Here is a 27,029-nt window from a genome sequence, read left to right on the forward strand (position 1 = left end):
AAAGTATTTGGGGAGACAACTGATTTTTGGATCAGCTGTCTCTACGCTGGAGCAATGATGAATTGCTCAAGCACTTCTGGTGAGTTCAAAAGTTAATTATCAGGGTCCCAATAATTAACATGATGAATTGAGCCCTTGGTCTTAAAGACACTTTAGCATGATTTGTACACTACTGTATCTTTATAAACTTCAGCATTACTTCCATCCTACTTTCTCTATCAGTTGGTTGACCCTTTTATATATTATCTTTTTACTTCACTGTAAATGAAGTATGAATTCCAGTAGCAAACAAATAATTAGCCAAGTGTCCAAACAGAATAAATAAACCCGGTCCCAATACAAGTATTTAAATTCACAGGTGGTTGTACAATGCCAAAATTGAGCCCAGTTTGTCACTCAGAGATAATAACAAGAACACAAGATAAAGGCATGTAGGTACAATATTTGGTCAATTTGTGCAATGTCTGCCATACTGCTATACCACTGGGATGCTGGGAATTAGCTATGAAAAGGAAGTGGATGGATGGCTGAACTCAGAAAAATACTCCATTTTTCAGTCTTCTACAGTGGTGTGAAAATAATTGGAAAAAAGTATGTAATACTAATTAATGTTTTTTTTCAGTACAGTACGTGGCGAATGTTGCATGTGTTTACTGAAAGATAAAATGGAATTCAGCTGGTTCTGTCCACCTGCAGTGATATCAGTTTAGAAACAGATGTTGACAAGTGTACATTAATCTCTTTTCTCATTAATGTCAAATTGTTAATCATTCTTTATTCAATGTATTGTAGTTATTACACCAAGGAAAAGCGATAAAATTGTATCTCTTTAAAAGCACACACCAATTATTGTTTGGGATACTGATGTGTCTAAATGGATGAGGTAACATAGGTGTAGATTTACTAAAGCTTCTAAAAGTGAAACATGGTGGTGTTGATCAGAACAAAATCAGATTCTGTCTATCATTTTCAAGAATACAATAGAGAAATGATAGGTACAATCTGATTGGTTGCTATATGCAACAACACTACTTTTCATTTTTAGAAGCTTTAGTAAATCTACCCCCAGGTGTATTAAGGCTTCTTGCAAGTCAGAGTGAAAATGGATTCAGCATGGCTGGCGGTTCAAATCGTGACAGTGGCATCCCAGCAGCAGTGAAAATCCTGATCATCGAGAGGTAAGTATTGACTAACCTATTTTCCCCCTAACCCTCCCTTACAGGTGCTAACCCTGACCTCCTCCCCAAGTGCATAACCTTAATCCCCTCTAAGTGCCTAAACCTAACCCCCCCTTCCCCGCCACCTAAACCTAAGTCCCCCAGGGGGGTGCCTAAATCTAATCTCTCCCCAAGGGTCCCTAACCCTAACCCTACCTTCCCCTAGCCTAACCCTAAACTCCCAGGGGGGTGCCTATCCCCAAATCCCCCCCAGGAACCGTAAACCTAACCCTCCCCCCTGCAGCTGACCATGCCCAGCACCCGGCTTACTTTTGATTTGTAATCCGGGTGTTGGGCTCAAGGGAATAGGTAAAATGACAGGCATCAGGATTTCGACACCTGTCATTTAGCCCTTGCTGGGATTAGACAGTCAGGAAGCCAACGATCGGGATTCCGTCCATCGGCTTCCTGACTCCTTCCTGTGAAAATGCGTCTGTCTCCGAAATGGAAGATAAAATGCAGACAAAACATTAATAAACAAACTATACTTTCAAACTATTGAGTTGAAAAGTGATATTTGTCCAGGTAAAACTTACAAAGAAACAAATAACTAGTGGTATACTGACTCATATATCAAAAATGAGACACACATTTCTAGAAGTGGGGACAACCAAAAAAAGACCTACTAGAGAACTCACTTGCACTGGATAATAAAATATAAGAACAAAGGTTATGATAACATTGATCAACACTAATATTATTGGCAATTATATTAGAGCAACTGTCAACTGACTGCAGGTTGGATAGCCAATCACTTATATATGGAGAGAGAATATTCTATAATGATCACAGTGTGAATAGCTAGATTATTTGCATGTCTAACCTTCTAGAATGTTCCCAAACATTCTCATATGCATGTGTTACAGCTAAGTTTCCTATTAAATATGAGTATCCATTACCTCAAGAACTGGAGTTGATTCAATAAAGTTAATTTCAGCAACCATAAAATACCCTGAATTCATTCCAATATTCATAGCAATTAAACACATTTTTTGGTTGGGCTGTGTAATTGGAAAAACTTTATGTTTTTTGATCAAATCTCTTCTTTTGTCCAAAAAACAATATACAGAAGAGCTAAGTAGAGCCTTTAACATGTTTTGGGGATGTTTAACCTTTTTTAGTGGCTGTAACTATGGGGGTCATTCAGACCCACTCGCGAGCGGCAGTCGGCTCGCAAGTGAGTCGATGTTCCCCACTGCACATGCGCACGATGGAGGGAGGTCCATCGTGCGCATGCGCGAGACCCGAGGAGCGAAGGACTTTCCATCGCTCCGGGTCTCGCACCAAAGGGGGTGTGCTGTTGATGTTGATTGACAGCATGCCCCCTTTGGTGGGCATTCCGGGGGCATGCCTGCCAGACGGAGGCGTTCCTATGGGAACGCCTACCATCTGAAGCCGGCCCCACTGACATCACTAGTGATGTCAGTGGGAGTGATTTTGGCTCTGATAGAGCCAAAATCACTCCTGGCCTTGCGGTTGAGAAACCCGACCACAGGGTTTCTCTCACAAGTCCGATGGTCATGATGGTCAAGTCCATCGCAACCATCTTGTTGGACGCTCGTATATGCTGTGGGTGGTGATCCACAGCTATACGAGCATCCAGGAGGATGCTCCATTTTAATGGAGGTGGGCCCTGATTCAGAGCGAGCGCTCTGGTCAGAGCGTCTGGCTCTGAATCAGGGCCTATATTTGAAAGCATTCAGAAAAATACTGATATATTTTAAACCATAATTACTTTAGCTATAAAGAAATATTTCTTAGACACTGGTGGATTTTTGCAGCATGACCTTTCTACTTGTCATAATTAAAAAAAAGTTAAGAATATTAGGTAATTACTGAAAATAAACATTCAGCAGCATAGAACCCCCCCATCCCCTAATTTAAACCCCACAGAGAACTTATGGGGTATAGTGAATTTAAGGTTTGGAAAAAGGACTGTTAAACTACAGTAAGGAAAAGTCAATTTCTGATTAAATAAAACTGTGGTTTCATGATGATTAAGTAAGAAACTTATCTTTAAAAAAATGTGTTATGCTGATGCCTCATTGTGTAAAACTAGTTATTGCTATTGATGGTGGTCATATTAATAATAATTACACTGGCCAACATGATTGTTTTTCACAAGAAAACTGAATAGTGACTCTAGTGCAGTTTTAAATTCTGAATTGAAATTTGTTATCAGAATTTTTCCACCAGGCATAGTGTGTTTGTTGCAGATACTTTTCTTTTATCAGATTTAAGTGTTATTTATGGCCCTGTCATACACACACAGACATTAGCATATAAATAATATCTCCCTTTGTAGTCCCTCCCCATTCTTCCCTATCACCTTTATGTGGAGCCTACAGCAGCTTCCTCCTCCTCCTCCTCCATGCAGCCTCAACTGCCTGTGTAGCCCCGACCATCTGGTTGGGTCAAAGGAGCATGTATGCTGGGCTCCTCCAATCAGGGCTCAGCCCATTGTCCTATTCCCCTGGGTGCCTCTCACCATAGAGGAGCTGTTAGCACAAGTGTTTTTTGTATTATTTGTTTGAATATATTTAATAATGCAAAGAAAGTGTTGAAATCATCCAGACAATTTCTGTTATGGGTGTGGTGAATTAATATTCAAATCTCAGAGGCGAAATTTCATGCCACTTGTAAAAAAGTGTTATTATCTGTACTACAGGTGTAAAGTTTGTGATCTGGCTAAGAACTGGGCCCTGCATATACTGTATGCTGTGTATCATGTGTTAGACATTTCCACTGGTTGGAAAAACAGTTCACATCATATGCCACTTGCAATTGCTATGTTTTGGAGGAAACCGAATGACCATTCAAATGATTTTTGCTTTACTAACAATTGAGGAATTACATCTAAAACAAAATATACAGTTAACTATCCTAACTTGCTATCTGCAAAGAGACCTGCCTTATATAGAGAAGAGTTTCTTGTACCAAAGTGTCCAGATTTTGTAACCTTAAGTCAGAGGCGTAACAGAGTCTGACAACACCACATGCAGCTGAAAAGAGGATGTGTTTTATCTGGAATTCCCGAGTGCATCACTACGATGGTGTGCAAGGCATCCTAGGCTCCCCCCCGTAGACTTGAACCTGCACTGTCGGCTCCTCCTCTGTGACAGGAGCCAAGTGCTGCAGGATGTCACACTGCAGTACATGTCTCCTGCCACTGAGAAGGAGCCAGCATTTCGGTATCACTCCCTCCGAGAGTGACACCCTGGGGAGGCCTGCACCGCCATAGTGATGCCACATCCTTAAGTGATAACTCTGACTGATCTAACTCATACCAAAGAAGAAACAGACAGCAATCTGAAAAGTGATCCTACATTCAATGCAAGTTGTTCAACAGCACCTCACATGTTATCTCAAGGAGAGCTTAATGATCTTATTCAGGATTTAAACTTGTCTAAACACAATCTGAACTTTTAAGTTCCAGACTCAATGGATGGAATCTACTCATTAAAGAAGTCAGAATATACTGTTATCGTACCCACCACAGTGATTTCACAGACTACTTCTCTGAAGAAAAAGGTTTCTTTTTTGTAAAAATGTTTGTTCTGTTATGGAGGCTCTTGGACATCAACACCAGCCAGATGAGTGATGATTGTTCATAGACTCATCAAGTGCTAGTTTGAAGGCTGTGCTGCTACATAACAGCAATAAATTCCCATCAATACCTGTAGTGTATGTCACTGATATGAAAGAGACATATAAAACATGAAATTGCTCTTAGAAATAAGCCAGTATGCAAAATATAACTGGAATATCTGTGGTGATTTGTAGGTCATTGCTTTATTACTTGGTTTGCAACTTGGGCACAGTAAATTCTGCTGTTTCTTGAGTAAATGGGACAGAATGGATAGGAAGTCTCATTACATTAGAAAACAATGGCCTAAATGTGAGTCTCTTATTCCTGGGGAGAAAAATGTGATAAATACCCCTTTAGTTGATCCTGAAAAAGTGTATGTACCGCCACTGCATATTAAACTAGGGTTGTTGAAATTATTTGTAATATTAATTGATAAAAACTCTGCTGCATTTATGCATTTGAAATCTAAATTTCCAAAAGTAAGTGATACAAAACTGAAAAAAGGAATTTTTGTAGGGCCACAAATAAATTAGTAAGCATGTTGAAAAATTTCAGGAAAAATTAGCCTGGTTGTCATTCAAAAATATGCTGTTTTCTTGGAAATCATAAAGCAGAAAACTATTGTGATATAGTGAGTGATCTAGTGAATTCATACAAAGCTATTGGATGCAACATGTCTGTAAAACTTCACTTCTTGGACTCCCACACAGACTTCTTTCCTGAAAATCTTGCAGCTGTCAGTGATGAGCATTACCATCAGCAGATTTCTATTATGGAAAAGAGGTACCAAGGCAAATGGAGTTCCAGTATGCTGGCTGACTGTTGCTGGACCATAAAGAGAGACATCCCACAGGCATAATATTCCCAAAAATCATAATTTACAACCTTTTAGATCAGCCAGAATGAGCTAAATAAATAAATGCAAACAAAACAACAAGTGTTGCACCAAAAAATTTCACCATATTATAATAGAAGAGTGGTGATAAACACCTTTTGTTGAAGCTAATCAAGAAGCACCATGCATGCCATCCAGAACCACAAGGCATGTCAGTCCACCAGCAGTTTTCTTTCTTCCTTGTATTCATGAAAAGAAGTAAAATATAAATAAAACTTAACCAGGTAGCACTAGCAGAAACAATTATCAGGAGTTTAAGCACACAAACACACATGTATCATAGTAACAGCAGGTACTGTAGTAACAATCATACAGTGAGTTCTCTTGATCTATTATGACTAATACATCTCAATATGTCAATGCTGCCTTCTCTGTAATATCATCCATCTATCTGACACTTAATTTAAGACTTAACTCATTGTGTTCTTCCCCACTACTAACAACTGACATCTCTATTTCTGTAAGAAACTATCATCTCACTTTATTCATGAGTCCATCTATCACAACTATCTCTGTCTTCACTGTCCACATTGACTATTTAGTAAAGGCCCCATTAAACAATGATCTTTGTTACCTGCAACATGTTTCATTTATTGTCGCAGTGATCCTAATGAATATGTTGTTGGTATTTAACATAACTTACCCCTTCAGTGAGGTCCAGCAACATCCCTCTCTTCTGCGGCATCCTCTATGCTGTTGCTAGCACAGGACACATCAGCCTATTGTTCCAATGTGTCATGTGCATGTGCAATGGCCAGTCTGCGCATGTGCATTACACTTTCATGTGGTGGGGACTCATCAATGCCTGGAAGGCTTCGATGAAGCCAGAGAGGCTGTTGTTGGGTTCCTTATTTCTGGAAAAGGAGATCATATCACTATTGCCATATTTTGTAAGTAAGCAGTACAATGACAAACAGCTTTGTTAAATACTGAAAGGACACAAGGCCTAATTCAGACCCGCTTTAGAGCGCTGAGCGCTCGCAAGTGGGTCGATGTTGCCCAAGTGCGCATGCGCACGATTGAGGCGGCTCTGTCATGCGCACGCGTGAGACCTGAATAACGATGGCCATGCCGTCGTTATGGGTCTTGCACCAAAGGGGGCATGCTGTAAATGGTGATTGACAGCACGCCCCCTTTGGTGGGCGTGACGGGGGCGTGGCTGCCCAGATGGAGGCATTCCCATGGGAACGCCTACCTTCTGGGGCCGGCCCCACTGACATCACTAGTGATGTCAGTGGGAGTGCTTTTGGATCTGATAGAGACAAAATCACTCCAGGGCTTGCGGCATGAGACCCTACTGCAAGGGTCTCATCGCAAGCCCGATGGTCGCGACGGTCTTGACAATCGAGACCATCATATTGGCCACTCACTATAGCTGTGAGTGGTCACCTACAGCTATGCGAGCAGCCAAAAGGCCGCTCAAGAAAGTAAGAGGGCCGGCCCTGATTCAGAGCGAGTGCTCTGTCAGAGCTTCCGGCTCTGAATCAGGGCCACAGTCCCTTTAGCGAGTGCTAAAGGGGATATGTCTCTTTGTGATATGGGGCTCTAAACAGGGATGTTTTATAACAGAAGTGGGCCTGTGTGCAGTCTCCATCCATGGCCCCCTTCTCTCTAAGCGGCATCCATCAGTGCAATGAGTGCAGTTGATTTGTGATTTGCACAGTTCTGCTACTGTCGACACAGGACTCAGAGAGATAATTATTTAATAAATAGATGCAGGGCATGTGGTGTGCGCCCCCTTGGGACTAGATATGTGCGCCGACCCTCGTGTTTTGGTATTTGATCTGGATCTCCCCTGGTTTTGGATCTGAATCTGGTTTTGGATTTTTTTCGTTGGTGTTTTATTTTTCGGTTTTGGTTTTGGATCTAGATATTTTAAAAATCACATAAAATGGTCCTGTTTTTGTTCCTACATTATTATTAACCTCAATAAAATATATTTCCAGTCATTTCCAATCAATTTTGACTACATCACAATAATATTTTTTTCATCTAGTTAAGGCCAAAAGGTTGCATCCAGCTAACTGGCTGACTAAGCTACTGTAAGTGACACTAACATGTGGCAGTTCAGCTTCCAATTTCCAACATGGATACAGTGTGTTATACAGTGTGGGTTGGATACACCAATAGTGAACTTACTGTGGCAGCAGTGTTGGCAGAGCGGGGTTGCTGATGATGTCTTCAGTACATGGAATGGCTTTGCTGTGGTGCTGGCAGTGTCCTCAGTGCAGGGTACTGGCGGTGTCAGCAGAGCGGGGTTGCCAGCGGTGTTGTCAGTGCAGGTATGCTGGCTGTGTCAGCAGCGCATGGGTTGCTGATGGTGTCCTCAGTACATTGAATGGCAGTGCCGTGGTGCTGGCAGTGTCCGCAGTGAATGGTATTGGCAATGTCGGCAGTGCCAGTGGTGTTTTTAGTGCAGGTTTGCTGGCTGTGTCTACAGTGAGGGGGTTGCTGATGTGTCCTCAGTACATAGAATGGCAGTGTGGGAGTGCTGGCAGTGTCCTCAGTGCAGGGTACCGGTGGTGTCGGCTTAGCAGGGGTGCCAGCTGTGTCTTCAGTGCAGGCTTGCTGACTGTATCGGCAGTGCAGAGTGTTCTCTTTGCAGGGTGCCGGCAGTGTCAGCAGCATAGGGGCAGCCGGCGATGTCAGCAGTGGGGGTGCTGACAGCTGGTGTGTCTGCAGCTGCTGGCAGCAGGTGTTTCGGCAGCAGGGGGTACCGCCATCTTGTTTTAGTTGTTTTTTACCTGCATTCAGTGGGCTTAATGCTGATTGTTTTAGAGCCATGACAGATGACTCTGTCAGCCAATCAGCACTTTGCCCATTGAAGGCAAAGAGATTTTCAAAAATGGCAGCTTGAGGTAAAACCTCGAGATCGAACAGCAGATCATGAGGTTTTGCCTCATGAGAGGGATCTGGGGAAGGCAGGGAGTTCCCCAAAATTCAGGTGGGTTCGCTTCTCTGAGAACTGAACCTTCTCATTCCTATCTTGGACCAAGGGACACATGTACACAGCACACCCTGCACCCAATATAGATACGTCCCTTGCTACTAGTTGTTTAAATAGCTCACACGCATTCTGCAACACTTTACAGAGATCATTTGGCCATTTGGCCAGCAGAGCTTAAAATCGATAATCCCTACCACATGTACACTCACATTTACAGTAGGGATATTTATTTTTTTGAGAATCCAAATAACCTACAGTACCAGTATGTTTTGGTATTGTGGGAGGAAACTGGAGAACCTGGAGGAAAACCATGCCAACATGATAGAACATGCAAACTCCACACAATTAGGACCTTGGCGAGAATTTAACTTGGTTAACTAATAGCCATCTAAATTAGAAGTTAGTTCCATGGCTTTGTTATAAAATAGCAATAATTTAACAAAATATCTAACTTAGGTAAATGTAGTTGGGTACATTGAAACCTTTCCTCATTTAGCTCTTTTGGCAAATTATGCTTTGTGAGAGTTATGCAGCATGTGTATTTAACCACAGCAATGGACACAGCTGCATTCACTTGACCATAGAAGGTGCCTGGACAGATGTGTCATCTTACACTGTTGCTAAAGTAGCAGCAAACAGCCCCTCTCAATGCACCAGGTCAACTGGGCCATGCCGATCGCCTTTCTTACTTAATGTGCATCTTATTTGCATAAATTAAACAACTGTAAGCAACAAAACAACATTTGTACATCTGTGTGCGACTGTGTCTGAAACTGTGTAAGAAGTGAAACGATGCAGCGGCTTTTTCTTATGCCAATTTTCATTGTGCTTCATCTGTGACTTTCTAAGTATTTAAAACAAATTCCTGTGTGGTTAAAGTTGCAGCCCGGCATCTCTTGTACACTTTAAGTGGTATGACGCTACAACTCCCGAGCATCTCTTGCCTCATATAAATGCTAGGTGTATGAGGACACATCTATACATCCCAGAACTTGAGATCATATTGTACCCATAACAAGACATGTGGTTAATTTGTGAACACTGGATTCCCTGATACGTAAATATAAATATATATATATATATATATATATATATACAGTTAATTCAAAAAATAAATTGGCATAGATCATTCTCAAAAGCCAAAAATAGTCTGATGGAAAATACAAATAAAATGCAACTAACTGAATATAAAAGTAGCGTTTGTGCAAATAGTCTAGTATTTGTTTCTTAGGTGAGTGTATATTACCAAAAGCAGTATTTACCAAGATCATTTCTAGAGATGTAATGGATGTTAATGCAGTTAATTAACTTGCAAACCAATGTTAATTTTCAAAGAACCTGAGGAACTAGGAAAAGTTACATCCACCTGTAAAAGCAAATATGTTAAAACTTCTTTATACCTTCTTCTCTTTTGGTTATTTGCAGTGACAATAACATAAGCTCTTTAAAAATATATTTTTGTCTCAATTTTTATATCTCCACATTTGAAAATACAGTATAAGTCTTATTGCCTTTATTGTTAATTATCTTATTTTTATATACAGTATAGTTATAGATTTAGCAATAAAAATTACAGCTATTATTGGATTGTTATATTGCATTAGAATATAGACGAGTGTGTCTAATTTGTTATCTCTCTGGGGTAGACAAATAAAAAAAGGCTGCAAAGTGATATTGAAATTAAAATAACTGTAGTTCTTGTACTCCATAACAATGTGAAGAAATATGATTTGTTAATTCACAATTATATAATTTATAATTTTTTTAGTAGTAAGGGGAATGGACATGCACTGTATAAGAAATTGATTATTTAAAGTAGTGATGAGCAGGTTCGGATTAATGAAATCCGAACCCCCACCCCCGATCCGAGCCGGGTACCGAGTCCGGCTCGGGTTTTCCCACCTGACTCGGATCTGAAATTAAGGCAAAACTTCCTCATCCCACTGTCGGATCTCGTGGGTTTTGGATTCTATAAAAGGTCCCCGTGTCAGTGACATTTTTCACTCCGGCTGTGGACAGTGAAGAGGGAGGGTGGGAGCTAGTGCTGGCTGGGCTGTGTTGTGCTGCCGTTGTCCATAGGGGCTGTGTCCACTCCAAAGTCCATAGGGGCTGGCTGGCTAGGCTGTGTTGTGCTGCTGTTGTTCATAGGGTATGGCTGGGCTGTGTTGTGCTGCTTTTGTCCATTGGGGCTGGCTGGGCTGTGTTGTGCCATGTCCCATAAAGGATGTAGACCTAAAGGGGTGCTGTAGTGTTGTCCAGAGGGTGATCTGTCCATCAGGGGTGCTCCCCCCAAGTGCAAAAAAACAATTCTTTTTTTCTGTGTTTGTGAATTGTGTGCGCAGTAGCCGCATGTGCATCAACAAAGTAGCAGTGCAAAGCATGTGCCTGTGTCATAAGTAAAGGGCCAGCTTGCTTGCCTGTTGGAGGGTAGTGTAACCCCCAAAGTGTGCTCCAAAAAAAATGTAAAAATATTTTTTCTGTTTGTTAATTGTGTGTGCAATAGTAGCAATAGCCGCATGTGCATCAACAAAGTAGCAGCACCAAGCGTGCACCTGTGTCATAAGTAAAGGGCCAGCTGGCTCATCTGTTGAAGGGTAGTGTAACCCTCAAAGTGCGCTCCAAAATTTTTTTTTATTTTTTTCTGTTTGTGAATTGTGTGCGCAGTAACTGCACGTGCATCGACAAAGTAGCAGCACCGAGCATGTGCCTGTGTCATAAGTTAAGGGCTGGCTCGTCTGTTTAAGGGTAGTGTAACCCCCAAAGTGCGCTCCAAAAAAATTAAAAAAATATTTTTCTCTGTGAATTGTGTGCGCTGTAGCCACACGTGTATCAACAAAGTAGCAGTGCCAAGCATGCACCTGTATCATAAATCAAGGACCGGCTGGCTCGTCTGTTGAATGGTGGTGTAACCCTCAAAGTGGGGGAAAAAATATTTTTTTTTTCTGTGTTTGTGACTTGTGTGCAGTGTCCCATGAAGGCTATAGTCCTAAAGGGGTGCTGTAGTGTTGTCCATGGAGTGCTCTGTCAATCAGGGGTGCTCCCCCAAGTGCAAAAAAACAATTATTTTTTTTCTGTTTGTGTGCGCTGTAGCCGCATGTGCATCAACAAAGTAGCAGCACCAAGCGTGCACCTGTTTTGTAAATCGAGGGCCGGCTATAACCCCCAAAGTGCACTCCATCCAAAAATAAAATTTTCAATCTTTTTCTGTGTTTGTGACTTGTGTGCGCTGTAGCCGCACGTGCATCAACAAAGTTGCACCAAGTGTGCACCTGTGTCATAAGTAAAGGGCTGGCTGGCTCATCTGTTGAATGGTGCTGTAACCCCCAATGTGCGCTCCATCCAAAAAAAAAATTAAAAATCTTTTTCTGTGTCTGTGTGTGCCTTAGCTGCACGTATATATCAATATCACATAAATGGAGGACAAAAATTTGTCCGATAAAAATAAAATAGGGAAAGATAAAGAACCACTTCCTCCTAGTGCTGAAGCTGCTGCCACTGGTCATAACATAGACAATAAAATGCCATCAATGTCGTCTGCCAAGGCCGATGCCCAATGTCATAGCAGAGGTCATATAAAATTCCAAATGACAAAGTTCAGGAAAATTACCTTAAAAAATAAATTTAAATAATCTGAGGAGAAAAGTAAACTTGTCAATATGCCATTTACAACATGGAGTGGCAAGGAACGGCTAAGTTCTTTCCCTATGTTCATGACTAGAGGTTCAGCTTCAAATGACGACTGAAGCCCTCCTCCCACTACAAAAATCAAACGAGTTAAGCTGGCAAAAGCACAGCAAAGAACTGTGCATTCTAAGAAGGTATCACAAAACCCCAAGGAGAGTCCAAGTGTGGTGGCAGTTGCGATACTGGACCTTCCCAACACTGGATGGGAAGAGGTGGCTCTTTCCACCATTTACACGCCATCTGCAAGTTCTAGAAGGAGCACCCACAGTCCAGTTGCTGATATTCAATTGAAGATGTCACTGTTGAAGTACAACAGGATGAGGATATTAGTGTAGCTGGCGCTGAGGAAGACGTTGACGAGGATGGTGATGTGGTTTGTTTAAATCAGGCACCAGGGGAGACAGTTGTTGTCCGTGGGATGAAAAGTGCCCATTATGGTCATGCCTGGGCAGAAGACCAAACATTCCACCCATTTGGTCTGGAAATATTTCTATCCAAATACGGAGAACAACTGTCTTGCCATATGTACCATATGTAAAGGTGGAATAAGTAGGGGTAGAGACGTTAACCACCTAGGAACATCCTCCCTTATATGTCAATTGCAGCACATTCATAAATTACTGTCAAGTTCAGAAACTTTGGCTAAGACCGTAAGCAGTCCAGGGACACCTAAATCCCTTTGTCCTGTTGTATCCAAGTGCCTGCAAACCACACCGTCAACTCCCTCCTCATCAATTTCCTCCTCAGTCAGGATCAGAAGTAGTCCTGCAGGCCATGTCACTGGCATGACTGACTCCTCTCCTATCAGGGATTCCTCTGGAGGATCCTGCATTGCTTCGCCTACTGCTGCCGCTGCTGCTGTTGCTGCTGGGAGTCATTCATCATCCCAAAGAGGAAGTAGGAACACCACTACTTCTTTTACTAAGCAATTGACCCTCCAATAGTCCTTAGCGAGGAGGATGAAGTACGACAGCAGTCATCCTGAAGCAAAGCGGATAACTGAGGCCTTGACTGCTATGTTGGTGTTAGACGTGCGTCCAGTATATGCCATTAGTGCAGTGGGATTTAGACAATTGATGGAGGTAGTGTGTCCCCGATAACAAATCCCATGTAGATTCCATTTCACTAGGCAGGTGATACCGAGAATGTACAGAGACGTCAGAAATAGTATCCTCAGTGTCCTAAAAAATGCAGTTGTACCCAATGTCCACTTAACCATGGACATGTGGACAAGTGGAACAGGGCAGACTACACTGGGTAGATGTATCACCTTACGCAGCAACAATAGCAGCATCACCAGTAGCAGCATCTCAGAAACACCAGCTCGTTCCAAGGCAGGCTACGCTGTGTATCACCAGTTTCAGTAAGAGGCACACCGCTGACAACCTCTTAGAGAAACTGAGGGAAATCATTGCCCAATGGCTTACACCACTTAGACTCTCCTGGGGATTTGTGATATCTGACAATGCCACCAATATTGTGCGGGCCTTAAATTTTTTCAAATTACAGCATGTCCCATGTTTTGCTCACACAATAAATTTGATGGTGCAGAATTTTCTGAAACACAACAAGGATGTGCAGGAGATGCTTTGGGTGGGCTGAAAAATTTCTGGCCACTTTCACCATTCAGCGACTGCATGCCGAAGACTTGAGCATGAGCAAACAGTTATGAACCTGCCCTGCCATCACCTGAAGCAAGAGGTTGTGACGCAGTGGAACTCAACCCTCTATATGCTTCAGAGGATGGAGGAGCAGCAAAAGGCCATTCAAGCCTATACTTCCACCTATGACATAGGCAAAGGAGGGGGTATGCACCTGACTCAAGCGCAGTGGAGAATGATTTCCATGTTGTGCAAGGTCTCCAGCACTTCGAACTTGCCACACGTGAAGTCAGTTCAGACACTGCCAGCTTGAGTCAGGTCATTCCCATCATCAGGCTTTTGCAGAAGCAGCTGGAGAAAGTGAAGGAGGAGCTAAGATTGAGCGATTCAGCTTGGCATGTGGGACTTGTGGATGAAGCCCTTCATTCACTTTGCCAGCATTCGAGGGTGGTCAATCTGTTGAAATCAGACCACTACATTTTGGCCACCATGCTCAATCCTAGGTTTAAAGCCTACATGGTGTCTCTATTTCTGGCTAACACAAGCCTGCAGAGGTGCAATGACCTGCTGGTGAAAACACTGTCAGCTGAAGTGGAACGTGACACGTCAACAGCTCCTTCTTCATTTTCTCCCAAAACTGGAGCTGCCAGGAAACAACTTAGTTATCCTAAGCAACATGCTGGTGGTGATACCGGGCAGGCAGGACCAAGTTTGGACATCTGATCCGGACTGAAAGACCTGCCAACAATTTCTGACATGTCTACTGTCACTGCATATGATACTGTCACCATTGACAAAATGGTGGAGGATCACATCAGTGACAGCATCCAAGTAGGCATGTCAGACAGTCCATACCTGTACTGGCAGGAAAAAGAGGCAACTTGGAGGCCCCTGTACAAACTTGCACTATTTTACCTAAATTGCCCCCCCTCCAGTGTGTACTCTGAAAGAGTGTTTAGTGCAGCCATGAACCTTGTCAGCGAAAGGAGTAGGTTGTTGCTTCCACAAAATATGGAGAAGATGATGTTCATCAAAATGAATTATCAATTCTTCCAGGTAGACCAGCCTCCAGAAAGTACAGAGGGACCTGTGGTGGTGGATCCAGCGGGGATGAATTAATACTCTGTGAGGATGAGGATATACACAACAGTAAAGAGGGTGAGGAATCAGTGGATGAGGAGGATGAGGATGGCATCTTGCCTCCATAGAGCCAGTTTGTGCAGGGACAGATTAATTGCCAGATTGTTTTGTGGGGGCCCAAACAAAACAATCATTTCAGCCACAGTCATGTGGCAGACCCTGGCGCTGAAATGATTGTTTTGTTAAAGTGTGCATGTCCTGTTTATACAACATAAGGGTGGGTGGGAGGGCCCAAGGACAATTCCATCTTGCACCTCTTTTTTTCTTTGCATTATGTACTGTTTGGGGCCTAGAATTTCAAACTGCCATCCTGACTGCCACTGCAGTGTCACTCCTAGATGGGCCACGTATTTGTGCCGCCCAATTGTGTAGCTTAGCATAGTCATCCAGCTACCTCGGTGCAACCTTTTGGACTAAAAACAATATTGTGAGGTGTGAGGTGTTCAGAATAGACTGGAAATTAGTGGAAATTAATGTTATTGAGGTTAATAATTGCAAAAGAAAAGAAAAACTAACAAATTCTGTGATTTTAGCTGTTTTTATGCTTTTTTCCCAAGAAATACAGATCCAAAACACAAAACCCAGAACCACACGGAAGGGTGGTTTTGGCAAAACCAATCCAGATCCAAAACATGAAGAAAGATCCAGATCCAAAACCAAAACACGAAAAGTGGTCAGTGCACATCCCTAATTTAAAGTCAAGAAAACAACTACATTAATGCTGGGTACACACTATATATCTGCAGATGATGGTCACTCAAACACACTGAATGCCCATCATCTGCTTCTGCCCACAGGTCCTGGGGAGCAGAATGCATGTTGGGGGCATGTCCCCGTGGCGGCTGCTGTATGTGTATGGTCAGTCTGCAGACTGCCCGTTCACACTTACCGATGGACAGATATATCTGCAGACATATCTGTCCATAGGCTGTGCAGCACAGCCAATGCGATATGTCTGTGAGCAACGTCATTCACAGAGATATCGTGGGTACACACTGGCCGATGGGCAGCAGATATATTGGTTGATCAATTTATCTGCCAATATATCTGTCAGTGTGTACCCAGCTTTAACACACAGTATTTGTCTGTAATAGGGGTAAAATATAAGATTGATAAACTTTATCACCCTAAAATAATACATTATTTAAATATGCTGTGGTGGAATTATAGCCTTATCAGGCCATCTGATTGCTATGGAATCCTGAGCCATAAATTGCTAGCTAGATCAAGACACACTATAGTCTGTGGTGTGTTCACATCTTCTGAGATCATTCTCTGGCTTGATCCTCACCACCTCTATGATAACCATCTGTAATACAAGACCCCTTTCTGCTACCCACCTATGTTATTTTCTACAATGCCTGATTAGAATTTCCCACAGACTTCAAATTATTTCTGCACTGCAGCTCTTTATTAGCCCTTGCCATGATCATGCCTATACTATTCACAGTGACACTTCTGTCACTGCCCCAGTCTACACTCTTATAAACTTAACTCTAATTTATATCAGCTCAACCCTTTTTCAATTAGACTGTAAGTTCTTTTACAATCAGTATTCTCCCTAATCTTTGCTGTTTGATCTTAGTTTACTATATATATTTGTTTAATGTATTCTTTGCTCTGTGGCTTTATAGAAATCAGCAATAAAAATAAAAAATATACTGTGTATGCTTTTTTAGTTTCAAATAAATAATGTATGTGTGCCTTGATTTAAAATTGCAAGCTGTGCAATGTTGGATTGGGATTTTTTTTATAAATGTATGGTTAATAGTGTGATGTAGTGTGGAAGGGAGAGTTTTGGGGTAGGAGCAAAATTTGCTAATGGAGTCCTGTTTAAAATTTTACTGTGGAGTTTATTCATTTCCAGTTTTTTCCCTGTACAGGTTTATAGATTTCTAAACACAGGTATAATATGTTTAGATAAAATTATATTGGTAAGTGAAAATTATATTAGGATTTATTTGAATTATAATGATAAAATATTTATCACAATATATAAAAATGTATTTATCTAGACACAACATTAATGATCTGAAACATTCTGATGGATAACTTAACAATCTTTAAAATATTTAAGTACAAAGTGGATGCACTGCATAAGACCAAAAACTTCTCTGTTAGGTTCTGGGTGGTGAAGGTTTGTAGAGTTGTATATAATATTTTTTATAAATAATAATAATTTGATGGAAAAAATATTTTCTCTACAATTAGAGATTTATTATTCATTTATTTTTATTTTTTTATCAATTCCATTTGTTTTTCATGTTTATAGACTTGCAATACTCTGCATAAAAACCTTACTGGAAAATGTGTTTATATATTGTCTTAAACCAACTAAAGGGAGGTAATTGAAATTATATGTTCTCGTTTTACCTTGCTGTGAATCATTTGACTTGATACTGTAAATTGCATAAATTACTTTAAACTAGAGATGTGTGGCTCTGTTTACCTGAAAGCTGAACACACCCAAACTTTGGGGTTCCAAGTCGAATCGAGTCTCAGCTGAGATCACTTTTGGGGTTCCGAGTAGATTCGAATCCTGGTTCGGGTCTGCTTTAAATTCAGAACTCGGATTTAAAAACCAAATCTAGGGTTTTAGATTACATTTAAATAGGTCAAAGTTACATGATTTTAAAAAAAATCACAAACCAAAAACCAATTCGAAACCAAAACACTTGAAGGTGGTTTTGCCAAAACAAAAACCATAACATTTAAGGGTGGTTTGCCAAAACCAAAACACGGTGGTCCATGCAATTTTTACTTTAAACCTTATATGCTTTGTAATACTTACACGTTTGTTACAGTTTATTATTATTATTATTATTATTATTATTTCTGAAGTAGAGTTTTTTCATCTTACTCTAACTGTGGCTTACACACTACAGTTTTGACTTACACATTCAAGCATCACTTCAATAGCAAAGACTTTGTTCCCTTATGTGACTCTAGGCCTGAAATATCACTGATATATCATGAAATTCAAACACACAATAGATCAAAAGCAGAGCATGAAGGTGTTTGAAATACTAATTGCACTGGGAACAACATCCACTATTTCTTTAGTATACTCTAATATATTTGCTGATAAAAAAATAAAATATACATATTTCAAATAATATTGTACCTCATAATGTAAACAATTAGGATATTAGAAACCACTGAAGAGCCACTGGACTAGTGCTTTTAAACAGGTCACAGAATCTTATGTAACTTAAGGTTCTAATGCCCTTTAATTTTGCAGTAAGGAGTATATTATTACTTAACATTTATAAGTTTCAATTTGAAACAAATCAAGTTACTTGTAAACTATTACCAAACATAAATATATATATTACATATATTTGTATGTGCTTGTGTATGTAGTTTGCAGAAGAAAAGTATTTTAAAGTTGCTGTAATAAATATGGGGAGTCATAACATATAGCTATAGGCTAGAAAGACAATGCTTTTTTTTCCTGCAATAAAGTGTGTAGTAAAACCTATATGCTTTGCTTGTTTTAAATTTTCTGTATGGATGTGGCACCACCAACTTTATTGATCAATTAAAAAATATACACAAGGGAAAATAGTTTTTGCTTCTGTATTTTTCAAAATCTGAAACCCAGTTTTATATGAAAATGGCACTTGTTTCTACAGTAAAATTGAACAACTTGCTGAGTTCCATGTATGAATTTATTGTGTTTTCTTGTGGTTATGCTTCTGGTTGTTCTGTAAATAAAACAGTTTTTGAATAAAGAAACTAAGTTGTTCTTTCAGACTCCTTTTCTCCATAGAGTTCCGCTAATACTTTAAACTCTGGTCCCCAGTCATCAAGATAAGTATAATCCTGGTCAGAGGGTGTTCCTAATGAATCTAGAGAGCTGATAGATCCTTCCTCTGATCTTTGACCCTCATAAGCATATGTCTGTAAGGAGTCATATGGAGGAACACTTGGGTCACGGTCTGCCTCAGCCAGCTTTTGATTGAGAAATTCCTGAACATTGATAGTATCAATAGTAGACTGATCTTGGTGTCTTGGTGTACACATTACTTCTGGTCTTACATCTCTTCTGTATTTTAAATCCTCAGCAGCAGATGGGTTTCGAAGTGCTGAAATGTCAAAAGCCTCAGTGTCTTCTTCTCCACCACCTTCATCATCATATGTCACAACATTTTCACGAACATCTTCTTCAGAAATTATAAGAGGTTCTTTTTTTCCTCTTCTGAGTGTTATAAAAAGGACTACAATGGCTGCAAACAAGCATAACAATTATTTTATAAATCCAGTTTAATTATACATAGTATACAACAAATATTTTACTGCACCATCATTTACTTCCCTGGCACTTCAAAGTCACTTCTTCTGTTACTCAGCAACTTGGAACTCCCCCCTTCCTCCCAACCTTCTGTAACAACCATATATGTGTGTGGTTTCAACCTATACTGTCTATTCAAGCACACAAAAAACAACAATTTCTACATTATGTGAAAGATGTTTTAGTGATTTACAAACATTATATTACATGGATATTATCAATTTCCAAACATTTTATATTTAGTAACTATACAGTACAGTATATTCTCATTGAATTGAAAGTATATGAAATGTCTGATATTTAAATTGAATCTGCAGTATGGATTTATGCATGCACAAAGACCTCTCTGCCAGGTTTCAAAGACTGCTCAATTTCATTGAATGTAGTCTAGAAATTATTGATTTTCTAATTTGATTAATTAAACACATTAATTTACTGAAATCTAATCTACTAGAAAAACATGATACATTTAACCTGTTCTGTCATTGTGAATAATAATTTAACATTGGTATAAAAATGTATTGTTTAATCCATTGATATGTTGTCACTTCCTAATTTTGTCAAATTAATTTCAATTGTCAGTGCACTGAATTTATGGGATTGAAAATTGAATAATGCAAGGAATAATTTAGAGCCATTGGAGGACAATTGTTCATGTTTTTTCACATTGCATGATTATGTCCAGGTAAGTCGTGTCAAAAAGAGCAACTTTCCATGTAAAATTATATTTACTTAGTACACTGATTTTTTATGGCTAATTTATTTACAATTACCATATCATATTTTCCTATCTTATGCCCTATCAAATTTCTTAGTCCATTTGCTGTACATTTACTTATTAACCATTGGGATTAGTTTATGCATTTCAATTCTGTATAGTTGTTCAAAAATATTATTTGGAATGGGGGTTGTAAGTATTTAGAGCTAAGTTATTAGTTGAATGGAGTATGCAGTTGCAAAATAAAGTGACCAATGGCAACAACAAAATGTAAGTCAAGTTCTGTACAAATTAATAATTTGCAACAAAAAGATATATAATTGGATCACTATTTCTATTAGTAGCCTACAGTATGTTATAGAAACTTGCATGAAGAATTCAATTAAACAATATGGAGGAGAAAATATTTCAGATTATCATTTCCTAATTTATTTTTCTTGTATTTAGATGCACACTACTAATCTAAAAACTCTGTTATTGGCATGAACACACTATTTCACTCTCTATACTGTATATAGTAAATAATTGAAACAGGGCAGTCACCAGGGTTATGTAATTGGAATTAGTTTTTAATCCATAAATGGTTACAAAAGTGTCATATTAAAGAGCAGCCAAAACCGCCATTGTTTTGATGCCAGCAATGAACGTAATTATGGCAAAATGCTTCCCAAAATTATACCAGTCTGATGAAACATTGACTGACCTGTCTTTAGTATTGTATCTTTGAAACTATATTTTAGATTAAAAATTGTTTTCAACTATATAAGCCCGGTCAGTGCCCTGTTTCAATTTTAACTTTTCTTACAAGCTGAATGTTGTGATTGCCCCCTTCTTAATGACTGTCAGTGTAGATTGTCTTTCTAATTTGGATATATATATATATATATATATATATATATATATTATAAGGGCACAGATGTGCCCTTACAGTATATTAAGGCTGAATAGAAAAAAAAATTGAATTCTCCCATAGAGAACTCTCGAGGGGGGCATGGTGTTTAACGGTCTACACCTCAAAAACTATTAGAGGTAACAAGTTGAAATTTGGCAGTGACTGGTAGAACTGTTGCTTGATGTGGTATGCCAAATTTCATGGCAAAAAAACAAGAAATTAAGATTTGGGAGTAATCTAGAATTCCAGCTGTCAGTTTTTACTGACACTCTCAGTTAGGGACACTTTTGTGCTGTTCTCTATGGGGAATTTTGGGGAAGACATAAGTCAGGATACAGGACAAATTTACACTTTGGGTTTGTTTTATTAGGTAGCTCTTGTTCCAGGGTAGGAGCTTTTGGGGTTCAGGTAAATTAGAAAGTTACAGTTTTTAAACTATTACCTCACATAGGAGCCTTTATATAGATAGGGAACTTCAACTTGTTCTGCAGCCTCAGTAGGTACCTCCAGTAAGGGGGTGTACTCAAAGTGGCTTCACTTGGTTGCACAAAGATGGCTTTGCTTTCCAGATGGTAGTCGTGGAGAGACTTGGGTGAAGATAGCGGGAATTAGCTGTGGCTGGGACCAAGGGGAGGGTGTGTAGTGGGTGTTAGCTGCAGCTGGGACCTGGGGGAGGGGAGGTTGCAAGCGTTAGCTGTGGCCAGGAGTCGGGGAAGGTAGCGGGCATTAGCGGCAGCAGTGCAGGTGTTAGCGGTGGTGCAGGCAGCGGTGGTGCAAGCTGTAGAACCCAGGGGAGGTAGCGGACATTAGCGGCAGACAGATGTAAGCTCAGATCAGGAAGATCCATAATGTCTGCATCTGTGTATAAATAAACAAACAAAGAAGCAAGTACAGGATCAGCGAGATCCATCTGTGCTTCTGTGTTTAACCACTCAACTGATGATTTTTCCAGCAAAAACGGTCAGATATTGCCTGGTCCACAGGAAAGTCCGGATAGTCAGAAAAGATCCATTCTGCACATGTATAGAACAAATTTTCTCTTCAGAAACACAGCCGGGAGGTGCGGACACACCTTGTCAGCTGAAGTACAGCTGGCTGCATTCGCATCAAAACCAACAACATCAGTTAAGTGGTTAAAAAATATTAAAACTTCTGTAAAAAAAATTTTTTATGCCCCCCTAAAAAGAACAACCAGCCCCAGGCTTTGGAGACCCAGTACTGGTTGTGCTAAATACAGGGACAAACAATGTAGGGTTCCAATATATTATGCGCAACTAGCACTGGGCTCTGAGTCAGTCCTGGTTCTGGAAATACAGGGGAAAAAATGTGTAGGTTCTCCCTGCATTTACCATAATCAATACAGGACTGTTACTAGTGGGGGGTATTGCCACATCCAGAAATGCCCTTTCACTGGATTTCCCCAGCCGAAGCATAAAGGGGTCCCCCTTTCCAGGGCATCCAAAGCCCAGGCTATCCCTGGCACCCCAGGACAGTGTGTGCCAAGTTGATTGTGTATAGAATGGTGCATTTGATGATATTAAAAATATTGTATTTTGCTGCAGAACTGCAGGACCCATCAAGCCTTCCAAGCTTGCTGGTACTTGGAGAACTACAAGTACCATCATGCAATGCATTAAGGGCCTGCTTGTACCTGTAGTTCCACAGCAAAATAAATATTAACATAAACACAAGAGATACACCATTGAAAGTAAAAGTTTATTAAAACATACATGTACACACGCATGTGCACAAACTATCTCCCATACTCACCTATGTACCCCCAAAGCCATCATTTCCCCTTGCCCAGTAAGAATCCATAGGGTACCTGTAATAAAAAATCCATACTCACCTCCTCCTATTCGTGGATCACATCCTCTTCATTCCATGTAGTTTCCCCGGGATTGGAAAAAAATTAAATAAAATTACGTGGATCAGCGAACTTAGTACTGTCCTCTACGGACAGTTTTACCCAAATGATGGCTCTGCCGTGAGATTGCACTTTAGAAATCCTGATGCAGAGTGCTCATTGGCTGAAAAGGCAGGCCTTCCACCTCTCAGCCATTAACAGTTTCCACCAGTGACTTAAATGGTGAGAACCACGAAAGAAACTTAAGATTACTTTTATGCCAATTTCAAAAATGGCTCTTCAGCGTCATCTTTGAAATTTTAAGATGGCCGCCATGATCAAATCACAAGTCGTGACTCATTGCCCTGCACCCTCTGCTTGCTTATATAAGCCAGCACAAGGCAGTGGTGTGGAGGCAGCAGTGAAGAGCTGCCAAAGATGTTGGGATGTTCTGGATGGGCAGTGGCCTTCCAGGTGAAGATGCTGTGGAAGTCCTGGGGGAGGTAGCAGCCATGTTAAAGTGTTTAAAGGCTGCTGCCACCCAGGTGAAGGTGCAGGAAATATATTGAAACAATCAGTGTTCTTGTTTTATTTGAATATATTTTTACAGTAATACTACAGGTACCAGTGGCCCTTAATCCCCCACTTGCTTGTACTTGTGGTTCTCAAAGTACTAGCATATTGGGGAGGCTTGCTGGGACCTGTAGTTCTACTGCAAAAGGCAATATTTTAACTTTCATATGCACCACATTTATACACAACCAACCTGGCACCCACGAGCCAGGGGAGCCGGGGATAGACCCAGGCTATTAGTCCAGGCCTGGGGTGTCCTGTAGAGGGAAAAACCTTTGTTGGTGGGGGTTCCCAACTTCCCTGGTATCCCTGGCCTGGGCTGATAAGCATTCAGGGGTAATTCTTTGGCTGGGGGACCCGGTGATAGGGTTCCCCTTACTGTGGCTTTACACCCCGCTAGAATAGTTTGGTGCTGGTTCTAATATTTACAGGGGAACCCTACTTATTTGTTTTAACTGTAATTCCAGAACCAGGACCAGCTCAGAGTCCATTGTTGGTTGTGCAAAATATTGGGGAACTGTACATCATTTTTCCCCTGTATTTTTGCAACCAGGACTGGTTCTGAATATCCTGGTGCTGATTGTGCTTATTACAGGGGACCCCTATGTAATTTGCAATGAGTAGAAAATAGAACTGCACAGGTGGGATAAGAGTGGGATGGATGGGAGAAAAGACAGAGAGGTGTGGATGGGGGAGACAGAAAAGCGTGTAGAGGGGGTGGAGATTAAGCAGCACAGATGGGGGAGAGCAGAAGTGATGCAGATGTGGGAACAAAGTGATGCAGATGGGGGAAATAGTGTTGTGGATGCAGGGTAGACAGAGTTGCACAGTTAGGGAGAATAGAGTGATGTGGAAGGGGGGTTCAGAGTGGCATGGATGCAGGAAGACAGAGCAGTGTGGATGGATAAAGACAGATTGGTATGGATGAGGGAATACAGATTAGACCAATGGGAGAACACACATCAGTAGGGATTGGGGAAGACAGGTACCAATGTGGGGGAAGCCAGAGTGGTGCATGTGCTGGGAAGACAGAATGCGACAGTTGGGGGGACAGAATGGTGCAGATGGAGAAAGAAAGAGTGGCACAGATGAGTGAAAGACAGAGTGGCATGGCTGGAGGGAATGTAGTGGTGAAGATGGAAGAAAACAGAGTGGCACGGATGCAGGAAGAAAGGGTGGTGCAGATGGGGAAAGACAGATTGGTGCAGATGAGGGAATAAGGAACTATCAAAATTAGAAGACCACAAAGCTGTGGGCATTGGGGAATATAGAGCAGCATGGAGGTGCAGATGGTGTACATGGATTGACAGAGTATTATAGTTTTCTAAATATGGGATCTGAATGTGTATTCTGAATGAGATGATTGTATGGAGTGAGAAGGATGTTGGAACCCAGTGGGTTTGTTGTGGTGAATGAATGGGAAGATTGTGGGCACTAAGGGGGATGTGTGTGCCACCATTTTGTGAGTGACAGCAATCTCACTCTGTGAGAGTGCTGAATCTGCAGTTAACCACATGGTGTCATGGCATACCATATCTGTATTACGCAAGGAACACGTCCATGTTGGTTGAAATAAGACACACCTTTTTTTACCAATTGAAAGTCTTGGAGTGCCGCCATTTGTCTGTGGTATATACTGTGTATGTATGTATATATATATATATATATATATATATAGATGTGTCCTTCCTCATCTAGCCTTATTATGCCATCCAGCGTGATCATGGCGTGAATGAGATGCAGGAGCCATGCAACTCTGCTAGCCTTGGGCTTTTTTTATCCTTAGCATCTCGCCTTTTTATACATTGTTTATATTTGTAAACTTTTACAAATCAGGTAAACAAACAATGCATATCTAATGAAATTTATAAGAAGTTCATTATTAACTGGTACCAGTATTTAAATATAAATGTTTTGGAATTAACTTTTCCACTCAGCACAATTTTGCTTTTTAGGTATACAGTAGTAATGAAATTTTCCATAAACATTGACTTCCCTGGCCTTTAGGTCCAATGTAACAGAATTACTAAAACCCTCCCAGTGTTTTCAGAAAACTAAGCTTTGGACTATTCTTTCTCAAGGAAAAACAAGCAGACTAATGAGCATTTCTTTTCAGTTTAGAAAGAAGGGTTATTTGTCACTGGATATGATTTGACATTAAAATAAATCTAAAATACTAAATGTATTTTACAAGTTTTTATCTTTAGTCTTTGCTGTATTAATATTCATTATGTAATATTTGATTAAATCTGTGCGATTAATATAAGCATTGCCCAGATGTTGCTAGCTTAATTAAGAAATATGTAACCTTTTGCTTTATTCAATTTAATATATTTTGACCATATGGTGCTAAGTTTATTTTCCAAGTAAATTCATTTTCAGTCTAATAATATTTACTAAATATAGTTCTACTTTGGATGCACATAATTAAAATAATACTCACCAAGTAGAATGACAACACAAAGCAGAATTGCAATTAACGCCCCAGTACTAAGTCCAGCAGATGAGAGAAAAGCTTCAGCATGGCATGTCCGTATTCGTCCATCTCTTTCACATGAACATACTCTAATGGTGAGGGTGCTGGTACTGCTTAAAGATGGGCTACCACCATCGGCAACAATAATTGGAAGATAATAAAGATCTTGAGATGTTCTACTAAATCTTCTGCGTCGTGTTATAATACTGGCTGAGTTATCTAGTAATAAAATAAATTATTATTATTTTTTTAGAAACTTTTGCTTGATGACCAATGGAACACTGACATTTACATTAATGTATCATATATTGTATTCATTTGTATCAGTTTTTCTATATAGAACAGGCAGAAGAATGACTTATTGTGCATTTGAATATTATGTCAGACTCTGAACCTTTCTGATACTGCACTAAATATTAATTATCATCATCATCAACCTCTATAATGTAACAGTAGGTGAATTGTGCTGTCTAATATTTCACAACAAGTTTGTTTACATAGAAAATTCAGAATATGATGTTTGGCAAATACACAGCCTTATAGGTATAAAGATAATTTTTCATGTCCTACTAGAGGGTGTAATTTTTTTTTTATTTAAATAAGTTTCACTCCATTTTATTTGCAAATTATGTACTACTAATAAATATAAAATATAGATTTACTTGGAATCATGTTTTTCAGAGTATTAAACATGTTGGACATTGCAGGGACATCAGTCAGTTTGTTTAAAACAATCTCACAAATTTACTGAGAATAGTATTTGACTGAATCATGTTTTATAATGGTTTAAGCAAACATGTTTGCAAGTGTGTGTGTTCAGTCATATTTAGCATGAACACAATAGAAGTGTGTCAGCAGCGTGTTTAAAAGAAGCATGTACAGATCAGTTTGATATGTGCATGGTTCTCAATGTAAAACAGGCATTAAATGGTTACATTTTTTAAAAGAAAGATGTGGATCCCCCCCCAAAAGCAGAATCACCAATCAGTGGCCTGTTCCCATGGTAGCGGACACTTATTGGCTCAGAGCCATTAAAGTGAAGGATCTTATGTGGGTTCCGTCACTTTTGGGAGAAGAACTATATGTATACACATATAGCTCTTCAATGTCCACATGGAAGAAGGTACCTTATTTTTTTTCACCCCCCTCATGATGCT

The 27,029-nt window shown here is 40.1% G+C and overlaps 1 protein-coding gene across 1 annotated transcript in view; it reads right to left on the minus strand.

The window, feature by feature from the left end:
* Positions 1-18,465: 18,465 nt before the first annotated feature.
* The window catches only part of CDH18 (cadherin 18), an 810,171-nt gene continuing 801,607 nt past the window's right edge, over positions 18,466-27,029 (minus strand). Inside the window, exons 11-12 of the mRNA XM_088468265.1 lie at positions 25,840-26,091; positions 18,466-19,302 (exon numbers count right to left, since the gene is read on the minus strand). Of these exons, the coding sequence (XP_088324391.1) occupies positions 18,812-19,302; positions 25,840-26,091 (743 nt within the window). The 3' untranslated portion in view covers positions 18,466-18,811. The remainder of the gene's footprint in view (positions 19,303-25,839; positions 26,092-27,029) is intronic.

This window comes from Taudactylus pleione, unplaced genomic scaffold, assembly GCF_031769625.1.
Source record: "Taudactylus pleione unplaced genomic scaffold, aTauple2 ptg000083l, whole genome shotgun sequence".
Taxonomy (NCBI): Eukaryota; Metazoa; Chordata; class Amphibia; order Anura; family Myobatrachidae; genus Taudactylus; species Taudactylus pleione.